Source organism: Carassius auratus, chromosome 25 (genome assembly GCF_003368295.1).
Source record: "Carassius auratus strain Wakin chromosome 25, ASM336829v1, whole genome shotgun sequence".
In the NCBI taxonomy this organism is placed as follows: Eukaryota; Metazoa; Chordata; class Actinopteri; order Cypriniformes; family Cyprinidae; genus Carassius; species Carassius auratus.
The window spans coordinates 19,450,134-19,466,943 of record NC_039267.1 but is presented as its reverse complement, the minus strand read 5'-3'; the positions used below and the strand labels follow the sequence as shown (position 1 = coordinate 19,466,943).

The following is a 16,810-nucleotide window of genomic DNA, read 5'->3' as shown; positions in this document are numbered from 1 at the left end:
AGAGACAGTCAGTACCTTTTCTAGTTGCGGAGTATGCTTTTACTCATATTCCAAAGTCTCCTTGAATGTTGAACTGTCAATACAACAGAATAATATGAGATAATCACATATGTAAGCTGACATTATAAATTGAAAACTTTTTAGAAAAATTAATTGTCTGGTTTCCTGCAGGGGGAGCTGGAGGTGTAAGTCAATGTGCTGAAGCAGGATCTGGAAATGACATCAAACAAATCTCTGAAACTTCTGCTAAAAACAAACCAGATGAGTCCATACATATTTATACAATACCCAAATGTTATTATATTATTGAATATAATTACAGATGAAGGTGTTTGAGACACTTCATCAGTTCCTGAAGGAGGATGAGGAGCAGAAGAGTCAACATTCAACACTGTCATTAGTGCTGACAAACAAACAAACAAACATTCCTTATTTGCCCTATTACACAGCATACACATCCTGAAAGCTAGTTTAATTTCCATTCATATTGTCTGTGTTGAGTTACAAACAACACACCAGCTTTGAGACTCACCTGAGATGATGATGATGACGATGATGATGATGATGATGATGCTCTGCACCACTAGAGGGAGAACAAGACGAGAAAGAGACAAGAGTCACCTTTGACCAGGTGACTAAATGAAAGTAAAAGAAAGGATAATATTTTGAGAGTTTTATTCTATGCCTGGACTTTTAAGTGGCAGCACAGTGCGGTAAGTTCAGAATTTGTTCTTTATGTAACCACATACAGTAGATATGTAGAAATAAGTTGGTAATCATAATTGTAATGGTACATTATTGGGAATTTAAAGATATTTTGTTGGCAGAATAATTTTAAACTTTTAAACTGTACTAATTATACTATTTATCGGACAGAATCAATAAACCAATGATTGTTGATTCTCTTGAACAAATGCCTGAATATGAGATGCTTGTTAAAAGTCATGATGTGTACTTCAAAAAAAAAAAAAAAAACATCTGTAGTTTTTATATATTTGTTTTAGCTTACAGTACAAGCAAAGTAGAGCTGAGTTCTGCATTTCTTTTGTATCACAGGTACGACATTATAACTAAACCTATACTGCTTATCTACTGCAGGTAAATATCCATAATTGTACTGTCACAAACATTAAAAGCTGAATGAACAGTGTGGAATGGAAAAAAAAATTGAGCTAATATTTATAAATTATTACATATTTTCTGTGAATACACACTACAAATGTATGGCAGTTCCTCACACAAGCTGATCTTGAGTTACCTTTGAGTTTGAGTTGATCAGGAGCTATGTGCTTTCTTTTAGTTAGTTTTATTTCTGCACTCCCAGAATACACTGAACTGAGTTAATCTGAGTAAAAACTCATTGTGCAGAACATTATCATTTGTACTACACAAAACTGCACATTTTGCTTAACAAGTGAGTATCCAAAGATACTGAAAATAGTCTGCTTTTAACTGTGTATCTGTCTATTTAACTTTTTCTTTTTAACTTTATCTTTTATAATGAATTTTGAAATCAGTGAGGGATATGTTTACCTCATTTAATCTCGTTACTTTAAAGGAGCAATACAGAAGTGCTTACATGTGTTGTGAGTTTATTTAATTAAAATGTGACATTTTTATACATATACATTTAGAATTTGAGGAAAGTGCTTCCAAAATGAGTTTCCATGAGAAAAGGGAGAATGAAGACACCTCCAGTGACTCCAGGTATGGCATCAGCACTTTTGCATTTTTTTATGAAGGTGATTTATATCTCTGTAGCTCAGACAGTAGAGCACGGCTCTCACAATGACAAGATCATGGGTTTGATTTCTGTAGACTTATTCACACTGCACCAACAGATTCTGACCAGCGCTATAAGACATATTTGTTGGGTTTGTTGGATCAGTGTATTACCCATGTTGGCTTCTGTTGCCATGTTCAATCAGTATTTGATGAGTTGCCAAACTTTAATCTGGTGATTGTTTGCATTGGTTGATGTCTGTCAGTGCTGTGTCCAATAAACTGAATGTATCTTAACTAAATTAATAGCCAATATATTGTTGTTCTTTTATTATTATTATTATGTAATGTCTGTATATTTTATTTAACAAATTGTCCCCTTGGAATTATAAGGTTCTATCTGACATTTTTGTCCAAATTGAGTTATTCACACATTCTTATTCTGTGACAATTTATTTACACTATGTGATGTTTTATTTTAAGTTACATTTTGGGATTTTTTTTATTGAAAAAACAAAAAGGTTCTATCTACAGAAGTCTATGGAACACACAAACTTTAAAGCTCAATATCTCAAAACTACTCAGAACGCAGATAGAACCTTATAATTCCAAGGGGACGAAATACAACAATAATAATTAAAATAGCTTTAATAAGTATAACAATACTGAATGGTAAATAAAAGGGGGAAAATCATTAAAGTGCAATGTTTATCTCTTTATGAAATAGTGCAAATGTGTATCTTAATATACAATAATACTGTGTGTGTGTGTGTGTGTGTGTGTGTGTGCTCATATATACTATGCATACTTGTTTGTCTTTTGTCACTATCAACAGAAATATGAGACTGAGCTCAGAATCTGCAGGAACCTGCAGCAGTGTGTCTGTGAAGAGTACACAATCCATGCTTATATACCCTTCATTCAGTGATGGAACAGGAACCTCTGCCCCAGAGTCAGTATATTTACCTGCTGATTTACTGCAGTTTCATTTAAGAAACCCTAATTAACACTAAATGTTCTCAAAAAATATGCAACATATACTATCCACATTGATAGGTTTCTGAAAATCTTCAACAGCCTTTATGATTACCATATTTGCCATTTTGGCTGTTCTTTCTTTTAATTTCAGCAATGTGGAGGAAAATGATAGATTTGCATCCCACAATCAGACTAACATCAGACAGGAAAGACCTGAAGCAGTCCTGCAGAGAGTCAAAGAACACAAAACCAGCATGAAGAAGAAATATGAACACTTATTTGAGGGAAACAAACTACAAGGAAATGAAACCCTTTTGAACAGGATCTTCACACAGCTCTACATCATAGAAGGAGAGAGAGAAGGAGTGAATGAAGAACATGAGGTTTCACAGATGGAGAAAACACCCAGAACACAACACAATTCAATCAGCTGTAATGAGATCTTTAAACCATTACCTGAACCAGGATGTGAAGAGAAAGTGAAAATCAAGACTGTTCTTACTAAAGGCATCGCTGGAATTGGAAAAACTGTCTCTGTGCAGAAGTTCATTCTGGACTGGGCCGAGGGAAAAGACAATCAGGATGTAGATTTTATGTTTGTGTTTCCATTTCGAGAGATGAATTTGATTTTAGATCATCAGTACAGTCTTCACAGACTTCTGCTGGACTTTCATCCTGAGCTTCAAGATCTGGACTCAAAGATTTACGAGGAGTGTAAAGTTGCGTTCATCCTAGATGGTCTGGATGAAAGCAGAAACAAGCTGATGTTTTCAGATGATGAGAAAGTTTGTAATGTGAATGAATCTTCATCAGTGGGTGTGTTGATGTCAAGCCTCATCAGAGGAGATCTGCTTCCCTCTGCTCTCATCTGGATCACCTCCAGACCAGCAGCAGCCGATCAGATCCCCTCCAAATACATTAACCGTGTGACAGAAATTCAGGGATTTAATGACCCTCAGAAAGAGGAATATTTCAGGAAGAGAATCAGTGACCAGGATCAAGTCAGCAGAATCATCTCACACATCAGAAGAGCAAGAAGCCTCCACATCATGTGCCACATCCCCGTATTCTGCTGGATCTCATCCACTGTGCTTCAAAACCTCCTCAAAGAAAATCTCAATGCAGAAATCCCTCAATCTCTGACTGAAATGTACATCCACTTTCTGCTGATCCAGATTAAGAGAAAGTCTGATGAAAGAGAAACTCCAGAGAAACTCCTAATGTCTAGCAGAGAAGTGATTGTAAAACTTGCTGAAGTGGCTTTCAATCAGCTGATGAAGGGCAATGTGATTTTCTATGAGGAGGACCTGATTGAAAGTGGCATAGACGTCACTGACACCGCAGTGTTTTCTGAGATTTGCACTGAAATCTTGAAGGAAGAATCAGTGATTCATCAGAGGAAAGTCTACTGCTTCATTCATCTGAGTGTTCAAGAGTTTTTTGCTGCTTTCTATGTGCTTTATTGCTATTTAGGCAGCACAATGAAAGCTCTAAAGGTTTTGGATGTAATGCACAATTTGCATAAAGGTGCAGTAGATAAAGCCTTAGAAAGTAAAAATGGACACCTGGACCTGTTCCTGCGGTTCTTGCTGGGGATCTCACTGGAGTCCAATCAGAGACTCTTAGGGGATCTGCTGACACACACAGAAAACAGCTCAGAGAGCATCAGTAAAACCACACTTTACATTAAAGAGAAGATCAAAGATGGAAAAGCAGTCTCCTCTGAAAGAGCCATCAATCTGTTCCTCTGTCTGCTGGAAGTGAAGGATCAGACTCTGTCCAGAGAGATTCAGGAGTTTATGAAATCAGACAAACACTCAGAGAAGAAACTCTCTCCATCTCACTGCTCAGCAATCGCCTACATGCTTCAGATGTCAGAGGAAGTGCTGGATGAGCTGGATCTCAAGAAATACAACACATCAGATGAAGGTAGAAGAAGACTGATATCAGCTGTGATCAACTGCAGAAAAGCTCTGTGAGTGTTTAACCCATGTCTTACAATAAAGAGTCCTTTCTGAATGGAATTACACTTTTCTACTCTGTTAAAACAGCATATGCTGGTTAGGTATGTTTTAATGCCTGGCCTTAAGAACCAGCCTAAACCAGCATCCATTCTTTAAAACAGCAATTAAATAGACATTGCAATGTTAATTGTAGAATGAGGTTAAGAATTTGATAATTTTGTGTTCTGTTCTGTTTCAGTTTTACTGGCTGTAATCTCACTGATGAACATTGTAAGATTGTGTCATCTGCTCTACAATCGTCAAACTCTGTCATTAGAGAGCTGGACCTGAGTAACAATGACTTGCAGGATTCAGGAGTGAAGTTGCTTTCTGATGGACTGAAGAGTCAAAACTGTAAACTGAAGATACTGAGGTCTTTAGAATATCACGCATTCATAAATTCTCAAGATTTGTCAAGGCAGCAGGTCTTTAAGATCAGTTGTCACCCAACACCTTCCCTCTTTTTGCCCAGTTAATTCTTTGAAATCAAGCTGACAAGTTGGTTTGCCTAAAGACTTGATGTCCGATTAAAAAATAAAAAAGCCCTTCTGAAAGTCAATCAATGTTTGTAGATTACACTAATATAATATTAAGTGTGCATTATGTTTTCTTTTTCATGACCAAAGTTCAGCACTCAGAGTTGTGTTTTTAATGTGCTGTTAATTTAAAATATTTAGATTAAAAAAGCCTGTTTCAAAATGTTGTGTTGGATTTGATTGATTGTTACATGATCTTTCTTGTCACTTCAGAGCATTTATCCATATAATTTTATAAGACGAGAAATCCATGCATGCTGGTTTAAAAACTGAGATCAACATTGATTCCTCATGTATTCGAGAGCTGAGTGCTTCACAGATGATGTAATCTGTTGATGTGTGTTCGTAGGTTGTCTGGCTGTATGGTGACAGAGGAAGGCTGTCGTTATCTGTCTTCAGCTCTGAGCTCAAACCCTTCACACCTGAGAGAGCTGGATCTGAGCTACAATCACCCAGGACAATCAGGAGTCCAGCTTCGCTCTCAAATAAAGACACTCAAGTATGTGGGGTTCAAGTTTAGAAATAATGTGTGCAGCAAGAGCCCACACTTCACATCTCTGCATGTACTAATTAAATCCCTATCCTCAAATAATTTATCTATCCACTACAGACATTCTGTAGACTAAAAGTAAAATTGCAAGTTTAAGTCAACTAACAATTATTAGAGTATTATTAGACCCTCTTCTTAATATCTGCTGTTCCCCAACAGACAATCCACTGACTATAAGTTACTTTGCAAGCTTTGCAAGTACATGTCAGTTTATTCTATTAACACCAACTCTAACCTAACAGTCTACTAATACTCTAATCAGAGTTAGTTCACATGAAGTTGCAAAGTTACTTTTATTTAGTACAATGTCTAAAGTACACTATCATAAAAACAAAACAAAAACTTGTAACTCATATTTCCTGTAAAGCTGTTCGCTAATGACTGAATATATACAAAAATTGTGATGTACAGGTCTGTAAACTGCTTTGTTACAATATATATTGAGAAAATGGTAAGCAAAATAACTGGATTCATTACATTTAAGGACTGTATGTGAATAACTCTTCCAATTACTTTATGTCTGTATGTTTGTGTGTCATTTTAGTTTGGACCATGGAGAGCCTTTCAGGATCCAACCAGGACTGCAAAAATGTTGGTTCTTTGTCTGGCACACTCTTGCACATTTAATGTAAACAAACAAAATTGTACATTTGTTTTGTCTCTCTCGGGGTTTAGATTTCTGTGATCTCACACTGGATCCAAACACAGCGAGCACTCAACTCATTCTGTCTGGGAACGGAGAGGTGAAATATGTGGATGAACACCAGCTGTATCCTGATCATCCAGAGAGATTTAAAGATATTCCTCAGGTTCTGTGTCGAGAGAGTCTGAATGGACGTCATTACTGGGAGGTTGAGCGGACCGGCTGGGCTCGTGTAGCAGTGGCCTATAAAACAATCAGCAAAGAAGGGACTGTTGGTAAGTTTGGATACAATGACAAGTCCTGGTGTCTCTTCTGCACTGTTGATGGATTTGTTGTCTGGCACAACAATGAGAGCCACAACATCCCTGCCCCTTCACCCACCCCTAAAAGAGTAGGAGTGTATCTGGACTGGCCGGCCGGCACTCTGTCCTTCTACAGCGTCTCTGACACACACCCACACACACTCACACTCTTACACACATTCAACACCACATTCACTGAACCCCTCTATGCTGGATTTAAGGTTTTTAATTCTTCACTGTCACTGTGTAAGATCACACAACAGACAAACAACTGAGTCATGGTCCTATGTCTGATTATTAGAAGATGAGATATATGAAGTACAGTATATAATGTATGAAATTAACTACATAAATAGTGATTACATGATTGTGTAAAACTATTATGTATACTCAACCTGTCTTTGTATTGGATGTCTGTAACATACATATACATTTATTGTCTTTATATTATATTGCAAAATATTGTCACTGCTATTGATGTGGAATATGATTAAGGTTAAGGACAGGTTAAGGGATAGTGATAGGGCCAAAAGTATGATTATAGATGTAACTACATAAATTAATAACATATGTGATATTTATGGTCTATAATAGAGCATATTGAAGAGAGCAAATGTAACGGAGGCCAGCGAGTAGTGCTGTGCAGGTAAACCTCACTCCCCGATCTCAAGAGACGCACTAGCGACAGACGCTAGTGGCTGTAGCCATTTAGCCTCCTTGTTAGTGCGTCCGCCTCCCATGCCGGAAGACCCGGGTTCGAGCCCCGCTCGGAGCGAGTGCGAGGAGCGTCAGAGAGGACCCGGGTGAGAGGGGTTACATTGGTGCCGTGACCCGGATGGGAGTGAGGTTTAGGGGGGTGAGTGTAACGGAGGCCAGCGAGTAGTGCTGTGCAGGTAAACCTCACTCCCCGATCTCAAGAGACGCACTAGCGACAGACGCTAGTGGCTGTAGCCATTTAGCCTCCTTGTTAGTGCGTCCGCCTCCCATGCCGGAAGACCCGGGTTCGAGCCCCGCTCGGAGCGAGTGCGAGGAGCGTCAGAGAGGACCCGGGTGAGAGGGGTTACACAAACACACATTTGTATTGTACGTCATTCATGTTGTTTCTTTATCTCTATAATATTACTTCCTACACATATATAATATATATGTACTGCAATCGTAATGTTGTTATTCTGTAGCTGTTTATTCTAACTGTGTGTTTTGTGCTGCGTTGCCTTCACAAGTAAGTAGATACGTGAAAGACACAGTCTCTGTTTCAAGGATTCATTACCATATCATGATGTTGTAAAGCAGTAATTTAGTAGTTTTGGTATAAAAACACTTGTTGAAATTGTGTTGCTCAGACGATGTCTAACTGAGCATGGAAAACTATTCAATGAACTCTTACTTATTACCATCACTTTATTGTCTACTTTCTGAAATAGAAAGTCTGTGTTTGGATTAATCTGCATTTTATGAAGAGTCGCCTTAATGTGAGACAAAAGCAAACGAACCAGTTTCTCCAGATGTACTATTCCTGGAGTGTGTTCAGTGTAAATCTGCAGTGTTTAATGTAAATCTGTAGAGTATTTATAGTAAATTTTATAATGATCAGCTCAACCCTTTTCTATCCACAGAGTGAAGTCTGACACGACTCAGATCAAGTACTTTCAGTGTGTTCATTAATTAATGAACTGTCTGTTGGATTCAGTGCAGTTTGATGAGGACTTTCATAATATATTGCTCCCCTTTACAGAGATCAGATCCTTGTCAGACGCTCCTCTGACAATTATTGAATTAAGACAAAAATTAATTATTCCCTTAAAACTTCAATATTTCTATGTGGACTTCACTCACAGATACCAAACTATTGTCATATTGTTATTAAACCCGGTTCTAACTAATCTACTAATTTACATGATACTAAACATAGCAGAGAAGCTTAATATTATGTGAATAAATACATTAATCGTTATCATTTGTACACTAAGCTAGGTCATAACATTATTTCAATGCACAGAGGTTAACCGTCTCTGACAGGAAGTTCTTGGTGGGTTAGGATTGGAGCCTGAGATTGAATTGTTTTGAATTGTCTCCATCTAGAGGTGAAAGTGCAGCATGACACAGACACACTGCATTGAGAAACATGAGATGTACCCCTAATGTTAAAAAAAAGTGTGCTTATTATGGAAATAATATATCCTAGCATACTTTAAAAGTTTATACTATTATAGAATTGAATGTAATTATTTCAGACATTAACTGCATTTTACTTACTTTAAAGGGTTAGTTTGCCCAAAAATGAAAATTATGTCATTAATATCTCACCCTTATGCTGTTCCAAACCTGTAAGACCTCCTTTTATCTTCAGAACACAGTTTAAGAAGCAGACCGACACACAGAGCGTCTGAACTGAACTGATTCTTTTGGTGATTGATTCTGAACTGATTCTGTGCTAGTGTTATGAGCGCGGGTAAACCGAAGGCTTGAATCAAGGGAAATCATCGCAAATGACGCCATTACGTTGAGTGCAAAAGAACCGATGAACCGTTTTCTTCAACCGGTTTATTGAATCGAACTGTCCGAAAGAACTACTGGTGATCCGAACACCGATGCAACCGGTTCTTCACTCGTGAACGAGTCAGTCTATTGTTCGTTATCTGGCTGGGCTCGGTGTTAATCACAGCAGTTCAGTCAATGTACTGTTTGAGTGCATGCATTACTCCGGGATATTGGTTTGTTTGAACTCAGAGGGCGTGTCAGCCACATTAAAAAAAGTGAACAGCTTAAGTCATTTGTAGATTAATGCGTAATGCGACTACTTTGATGATGTTTCTCTTATCTTTCTGGACATGGACAGTGGACCGTACACACAGCTTCAATGTAGGGACTGAGGGCTCTCGAACTAAATCTAAAATATCTTAAACTGTGTTCCGAAGATAAAAGGAGGTCTTACATGTTTGGAACAGCATAAGGGTGAGTTATTAATGACATAATTTTCATTTTTGGGCGAAAAAAACCCTTTAAAATTACATTGTATTCATTAGTTTAAAAAGAAGTTAAACACAATTAGCTGAATTTCAGTGTTTTTGACCAATTGTGTAGGAATATTAGATATATAGAATTTTAAAATTACTATGATTCATATTTTTTTTTGTAAGGTGGAAAATGTAAGGACAAGCAATTATGGTAAACTAGAATATAATTGACCAATTTTTATTCAAATTATTTGTCTTGTTTTTAAAAATAGCTATTTGTAAGCAATGATAACATTTTAATTTATATTACCTTCAAGTGTAATATCACAGTTAAAATCAAAAATTTATTTACAATTATTAATGTACAATTACAATTATATTTTTTTTTTTTTATTTGACAATACTTATACATACTGTGGCATTCATTCATTAAAAAATTGGTACAATTCAATCCAGCCCAGATGGATCAGCACCTAGAAAGGACAACTACAGCCCCAGATACAGATCCCCTGTAAAGACCTTGTCACAGAGGAGCACCAGGACAAGACCACAGGAAACAGATGATTCTTCTGCACAATCTGACTTTGCTGCAGCCTTGAATTGAACTAATGGTTTCGTCTGGTCAGAGGAGAACTGGCCCCCCAAATGAGCCTGGTTTCTCCTGGTTTCTCTTCTTCAGGTTTTTTTCTCCATTCTGTCACTGATGGAGTTTCGGTTCCTTGCCGCTGTCGCCTCTGGGTTGCTTAGTTGGGGACACTTCATCTACAGCCATATCATTTATTTGATTGCAAATGATTGCACAGATACTATTTAAACTGAACTGAGATAATGACATCACTGAATTCAATGATGAACTGCTTTTAACTGTCATTTTGCATTATTGACACACTGTTTTCCTAATGAATTTATTTCAGTTGCATTGACACGATCTGTTTTGTTTAAAGTGCTATATAAATAAAGGTGACTTGACTGACTTGACTTTCCTTCCCTCTGCTTTTGTTCTGATAATTTAAGTGTGGAATATTGAAATGCAGAGTCACTGAGATCCTCCTGTGTTCTCAGAATTGAATGTGAAACAAAAGTGAATAAATCGGTTTATCTAGATGTTCCTGTAGTTTGTTCACTGTAAATCTGCAGGGTGTTTACTGTAAATCTTATAATGAGCAACTCAGCCATATCTATCCTTATAGTCTAGTCTGATACAACCAAGAAAATTCACTCATTTTGTTTCAGTTCAATTCAATTCATTTGATGAACACTTCCATAGAATCTCCTCTGATAATTGTTGCATGAGTACAAAACTAATTCTTCACTTAAAACTCTCATAACTCTATTAGGCCTATGCTCACAGACACCAAAACTCTTATTTTATTTAATTTTTGTTATTAAAATTGGTTCAAACTAACACACCTCCACCTGATTGGCCTACTATTAATGGCAGATGACCATAATGTTATTTTATTAGAATGAGTTGTTTTGTAAATTTGAACTGAATTTAAAGAGAAGAAACAAACAAGACTCAGAAATTAAATTTAAGTTCTAAAGGTGTTCATCAATGACTAATAACTCATTACAATTGCGTTGTAAATCATTGATAAGCAGTTATGATAAACTGTATGAATAGAAAGAGTGAATTTAACACAATAACTGACAATTAGTGAACCATTTTAAATTTAACATTTTCATTTTTAACTTTTAAATTAAATGTTCTCTCCTGGTGGAATGACCTCCCCAACTCAATCCAGACAGTCCTTAGCCATCTTCAAGAATCGGCTTAAAACACATCTCTTCCATCTTTATTTGACCCTCTAACTTTAACACTCAATATTCTAATTCTATTCTTTAAAAAATCTAACTACCTTTCTAATCTTTTTGTATTCTATTTCTATTTCCAATTTTTTTCATTTATGTATATGTGTAAAGACCTCTAACTAGCTTGCTCTATTCTTTTTTTATTCTATCTGTCTACTTTTTATTTATTATATTATTTAAAATGCCATGCTACGTGTACTGTGTTAACCTAACTGAGACTTGTTATTGCACTTATATATAATTGCTCTTTTTGTTGTTTTTGATTGCTTCCACTGTGTTCATCTGTAAGTCGCTTTGGATAAAAGCGTTTGCTAAATGAATAAATGTAAATGTAAATGTAAATTTTAAACTCACATTATAATTGCTTGATTAATAAATCTTTGTATTCTTACTTTTTTCACCCAAAACCAGTTTCCTGATTTATATCAGGATCTCAAAGCAGTTGTGTTGTTTGTAACTCAACACAAACACTAGCTATCAGGATAAGTATAAGTTGTTTAATAAAGCAAATAAGAGCTTGTTGTTGTCAGTCAGCACTAGGGACAGTGAAGTGATTTTTTTTATTCCCTTCTGCTCCTCGTTCTGGAACTGATTAAGTGTCTCAGACTCCTCCATTTGTATCTAGAGTTAGGAAGATAATTTATTCATTATTTATTGAGTAGTACATAATAATATACATAGCAATAATATATAGGTATTTATAATATGATGTATTAACTCATTTGGTTTGTTTTAACAGCAGTTTTACAGCTTTGTTTAATGTCAATTCCAGAACATGTAATAAAATACAACAACAACAACAGACTATAGTTTTTACATTTGTTTTAGCTTACACTACAAAGAATTAGTGCTGAAGTCTGCACTACTTTTGTATCACAAGTACCACATTATTACCAAAACTACAGCTTTTCTACTTCAGGTAAGTTTCTACAGTTGTATTGTAGCAAACAGTAAAAGCTGAATGAACAGTGAGAAATGATTATGTACCTTAATATAATAGCTTAATATAACATCTCAAGATATTTGATGTGCCCTATTACAGTATTGCTTATTAAACTATGTTAACAGATCCTAGGAAATTAATGTAATTTATTTTAAATACATTCACTTTAAATGTTGATATGTACCTTGAATGAACACACTGCAAATCATGCATGGTAGTTCCTCTCACAAATTGATTTTGAGTTAACTTAAAGTTTGACTTTACCGGGAGTTATGGGCTTTGTTTTAGTTCGATTTACTTTACAGACCCAGAATGCACTGAATTGAACTTATCTGAGTAAAAGGCAAGGCAAGGCAAGGCAAGTTTATTTATACAGCACATTTCGTACACACTAAAAAATGTTGGGTTAAAAATAACCCAACCTGTAACCCAACTATGGGTTGGTATAGCATCTTCCCATCTGTGGGTTATTGACCTGAGATGATAATGATGATGATGTTGCTCGTACCACTAGAGGGAGAACAAGACGAGAAAGAGACAAGAGTCACCTTTGACCAGGTGACTAAATGAAAGTAAAAGAAAGGATAATATTTAGAGAGGTTAATTCTATGCCTGGACTTTTAAGTGGCAGCACAGTGCGGTAAGTTCAGAACTTGTTCTTTATGTAACCACAAAGATATGTAGAAATAAGTTGGTAATGGTAATTGTGATGGTAAGTTATTGGGAATTTAATATTTTGTTGGAAGAATAATTTAAAACTTTTAAACTGTACTAATTATTCTATTTATAAGACAATATCAATAAACCAATGATTGTTGATTCTCTTGCACAAATTACAGAATATTAGATGCTTGTTAAATCATGATGTGCACTTAAAAAATATATATCTGTTTTTATATATTCGTTTTAGCTTACAGTACAAGCAAAGTAGTGCTGAAAATTTCTTTTGTATCACAGGTACGACATTATAACTAAACCTATACTGCTTTTCTACTGCAGGTAAATATCCATAATTGTACTGTCACAAACATTAAAAGCTGAATGAACAGTGTGGAATGAAAATACTTGAACATATTACATATCTTCTGAGAATACACACTGTAAATGATGTATGGCAGTTCCTCACACAAGCCGATCTTGAGCTTTATTTAGATTTTACCAGGAGTTATGTGCTTTGTTTTAGTTCGTTTTGTGCTGTCCCAGAATGCACTGAATTGAGTGGATCTGAGTAAAAACTCATTGTGCAGAATATTATCGTAGCTTCACATTCTGCTTAACAGGTGACTATCCAAAGCTACTGACAATAGTCTGCATTTAACTGTGCATTTATTACACACAACGACTCAAAATTGAAGACACTTGTTGCTAATGCTGTGACCACATGTATAAAAGCAAGATCAGAGTGCACACTTTGCTGAAGATACCAAACAAATTAAATGGATGAAGGCAGAGTCACGGGAAGAGGAATTTGAGTCAGAGGAGGGAGAAGAGCTAGCCATGGAAGAAGAGGAGCAGGCCAACGAGGGAGAGGAGAAGGTCCAGGAGGGAGAGCAAGACAACCTCGCACCATCATTACGGACGAGATGCGAGCAACATCATTGACCATGTCATTGTCCATGGCATGACAATGGCTGAAGCAGGACTACGAGTCCGTCCAAACCTGAGTAGGTTCACCGTGGCCACCATTATCAGGGCATTCAGACAACACAACAGGTATTGTACTCCCCTTATGAAACAAAAATATATTGCAATATATTGGAAAATATCATGTAATATATTAGGCATATATTCTTATATATATTTATATTTTTCTAATATATTGCAATATATTAAAAGCGGCAATCGTTTGTATATTTTGCAATATATTATATAATATATGTATCATCAATATATTATTAAATGTATTCAAATATATTAAATATTAGAAAATAAAAAGGGAAAATAATATATTACAATATATCACAATATATTTTAAGAAATATATTGGTAAATATATTTTCCTTTCGTAAGGGTCTATTGGTTTCTTTGTCACAATACAATTTTACAAGCCTGTGAAAGTAGTCTATTTGTTTTCAGATCAGTTGTTACTGTATTGTAAAACATGTCAATTGACAACACATATGAATGCCACATAGAGGTGGGAGGGTTGCCATATTTACAGTGGCACAAGAAAACCTTAATTGTGGATATGGTTCGTGAGAACAACCTCATCAGACTCCGGGAGATCAGAGACAAAGTCATTGTCGATAATGTCAACTTTGAAAGCACTGATGTCAGCTTGGCCACAATAGAGTTTTTCGGCGCCAAAAGATGCAGATGAAACAGGTCTATAGGGTTCCCTTTGACCTACGTCAAGACCTAAGTATGTGCATGTAAGTATACATCCATGTTCACAGTACAGTTAGTGGACATACTGTGTTGCTCAGTGGCCTACATTACTTCTGGACAATACTGTGCTACCTGATTGACTGTTGTTCTGAACACCTGTGCACTTTCACATTTTCACAGAGGATATTCCAGTTAGACGCGATGGCCAGACCTCATGAGTACCTCTTCCTGGATGAGGATGGCTTCAACCTGCAGAAACGAAGGCCAAGAGGCTGTAACATCATCAGCCAAAGAGAGATCACTGAGGTTCCTGGCAAACGGTGGGGTAATATTTGTGCGGCCATGGGTTTGGAGGGTCTTGTCCACCAGCATGCTGTCCTTGGGTCTTACAGCACCCAATGTCTCCTCACCTTCCTAGAGGAGCTAAAAGACATCCTCCTGGACCAAAAACAACACCATCCTGGGCCTGCACATCACATTTATGTCATCATTTGGGACAATGTACGCTTCCACAAAACAAACCAAATCAGAGAGTGGTTCACTACCAACAGTAACCAGTAACAGGCCTTCCAAGGATGATTCGCCATTCCAGGGTGTTTTTCCCGCGGTGTGATAAGATGTATCTCAAAATCATAAAGTCACTGCTTGAAATGGTTCAAATATGCAAATATATTATTTGAATATATTTGTTCTTATATTGAATATATTTGTTCTTATATCTGTCAAAATAGTACAAGATTAGGCTAATTCAATATATGTGATATCAAATAAGGTATAGCACAAATGTAAATGAATCCAAAAGTAATCAGATTACAAAGAATGTGTAATATAAGAGATTATACTACTGACTACAAATTTTGTCATGTGATCTGTTATCAGTATCTGATTACAATTGATAAGTAATCTACTCAGCTATACACACACACACACACTATGCATACTTGTTTGTCTTTTGTCACTATCAGCAGAAAGAAGAGACTGGGATCAGAATCTGCAGGAACCTGCAGCAGTGTGTCTATGAATAGTTCACAATCCATGCCTTTACACCCTATATTCAGTGATGGAACAGAGGCCTCTGCCCCACAGTTAGTATACATATTTAGCTGTTTATATTTACATATTTATATTTAGATTCACTGCAGTTTCATTTAAGAAACCCTAATGAACACTAAATGTTCTCCAAAATATGCAACATCTCTCTTTTGCTCTCAACGGAGGCGGTCGCATTTATTTCCTCTCCTCCCTAACTTTCCTTGCTTCGCTTGTTTTTCTCTTGTCTTGTCTACTTCATTTATGCTTCACTTGGGCATTTTGTGGCCGTCTTGCCGCCATTTTCTCCACCTGAGTGGAAATTGAATTTCCACACAATTTATAGTATTAACCGCGTTTGAATGGCAAAATACTTAGTTTTTAATACATTTGAAGTAACTTGCTCCTAAAAACGGCAGGTGGGCTGGATTTCAGACAGTTTTGAGACCACCATTCTTTAGGCTTTGCTGTGCATGCAGGCCGTAGCCAGACCTAGGTCATCAGTTCAGTAACGTTAAAGTACCTCCATTCATTTTTTCATGTTCACAAACACAATTTGTCCTCTGAATGACAGCTTTGCTGTCGAACTCCTCATATGAATGTCTGCATGACACGTATAATTAAGTTTAGTTTCCAAGAATGGCATGAGAATTATCTCTGTTAAACGCTGGAGGAACGATCAACTCTTGAGAGCGTTGTGAGAAAGCGCGCTGGCGCAGCCTTAGTGTTCAGGTGTAGGGATTGGGCGTCGAGACGTCATCACTGCAATTAGAAGTTTGATAGTGTTCCAAGCAATTTATATATAATAGTAAATTAATTTGTACATTGATGTCAGCCACATTTATACATGATTTTATACATTGATTGCTGTCTATATAAAATGTACAGTATATATAACAAGTACTATATGTAGATTGTTGTTTATATCATATACACTATTGAAATTATTCCTAATTTTGTTTTTAGATAATGGAGTACTACGGTGCAAGCTCACGTACTACAAGGCG

At 36.4% G+C, this 16,810-nt stretch overlaps 1 protein-coding gene across 1 annotated transcript; it reads left to right on the top strand.

Moving 5' to 3' along the window:
- Positions 1-686: 686 nt before the first annotated feature.
- On the top strand, positions 687-7,388 carry LOC113043616 (NLR family CARD domain-containing protein 3-like). Its single transcript, XM_026203118.1, has 9 exons — positions 687-713; positions 1,057-1,098; positions 1,635-1,707; positions 2,558-2,674; positions 2,852-4,675; positions 4,903-5,076; positions 5,589-5,738; positions 6,334-6,380; positions 6,465-7,388. The coding sequence occupies exons 3-9, from the start codon at positions 1,658-1,660 to the stop codon at positions 7,007-7,009; spliced, it is 2,907 nt and encodes a 968-aa protein (XP_026058903.1). The 5' UTR covers positions 687-713; positions 1,057-1,098; positions 1,635-1,657; the 3' UTR covers positions 7,010-7,388.
- Positions 7,389-16,810: the final 9,422 nt, after the last annotated feature.

Coding starts and splice junctions, on each gene's coding strand:
- LOC113043616 (XM_026203118.1), top strand. CDS start 1,658: ATGAGTTTCCATGAGAAAAGGGAGAATGAAGACACCTCCAGTGACTCC. Junction 1,708..2,557: donor GACACCTCCAGTGACTCCAG/GTATGGCATCAG, acceptor CACTATCAACAG/AAATATGAGACTGAGCTCAG. Junction 5,077..5,588: donor TGTAAACTGAAGATACTGAG/GTCTTTAGAATA, acceptor GTGTGTTCGTAG/GTTGTCTGGCTGTATGGTGA.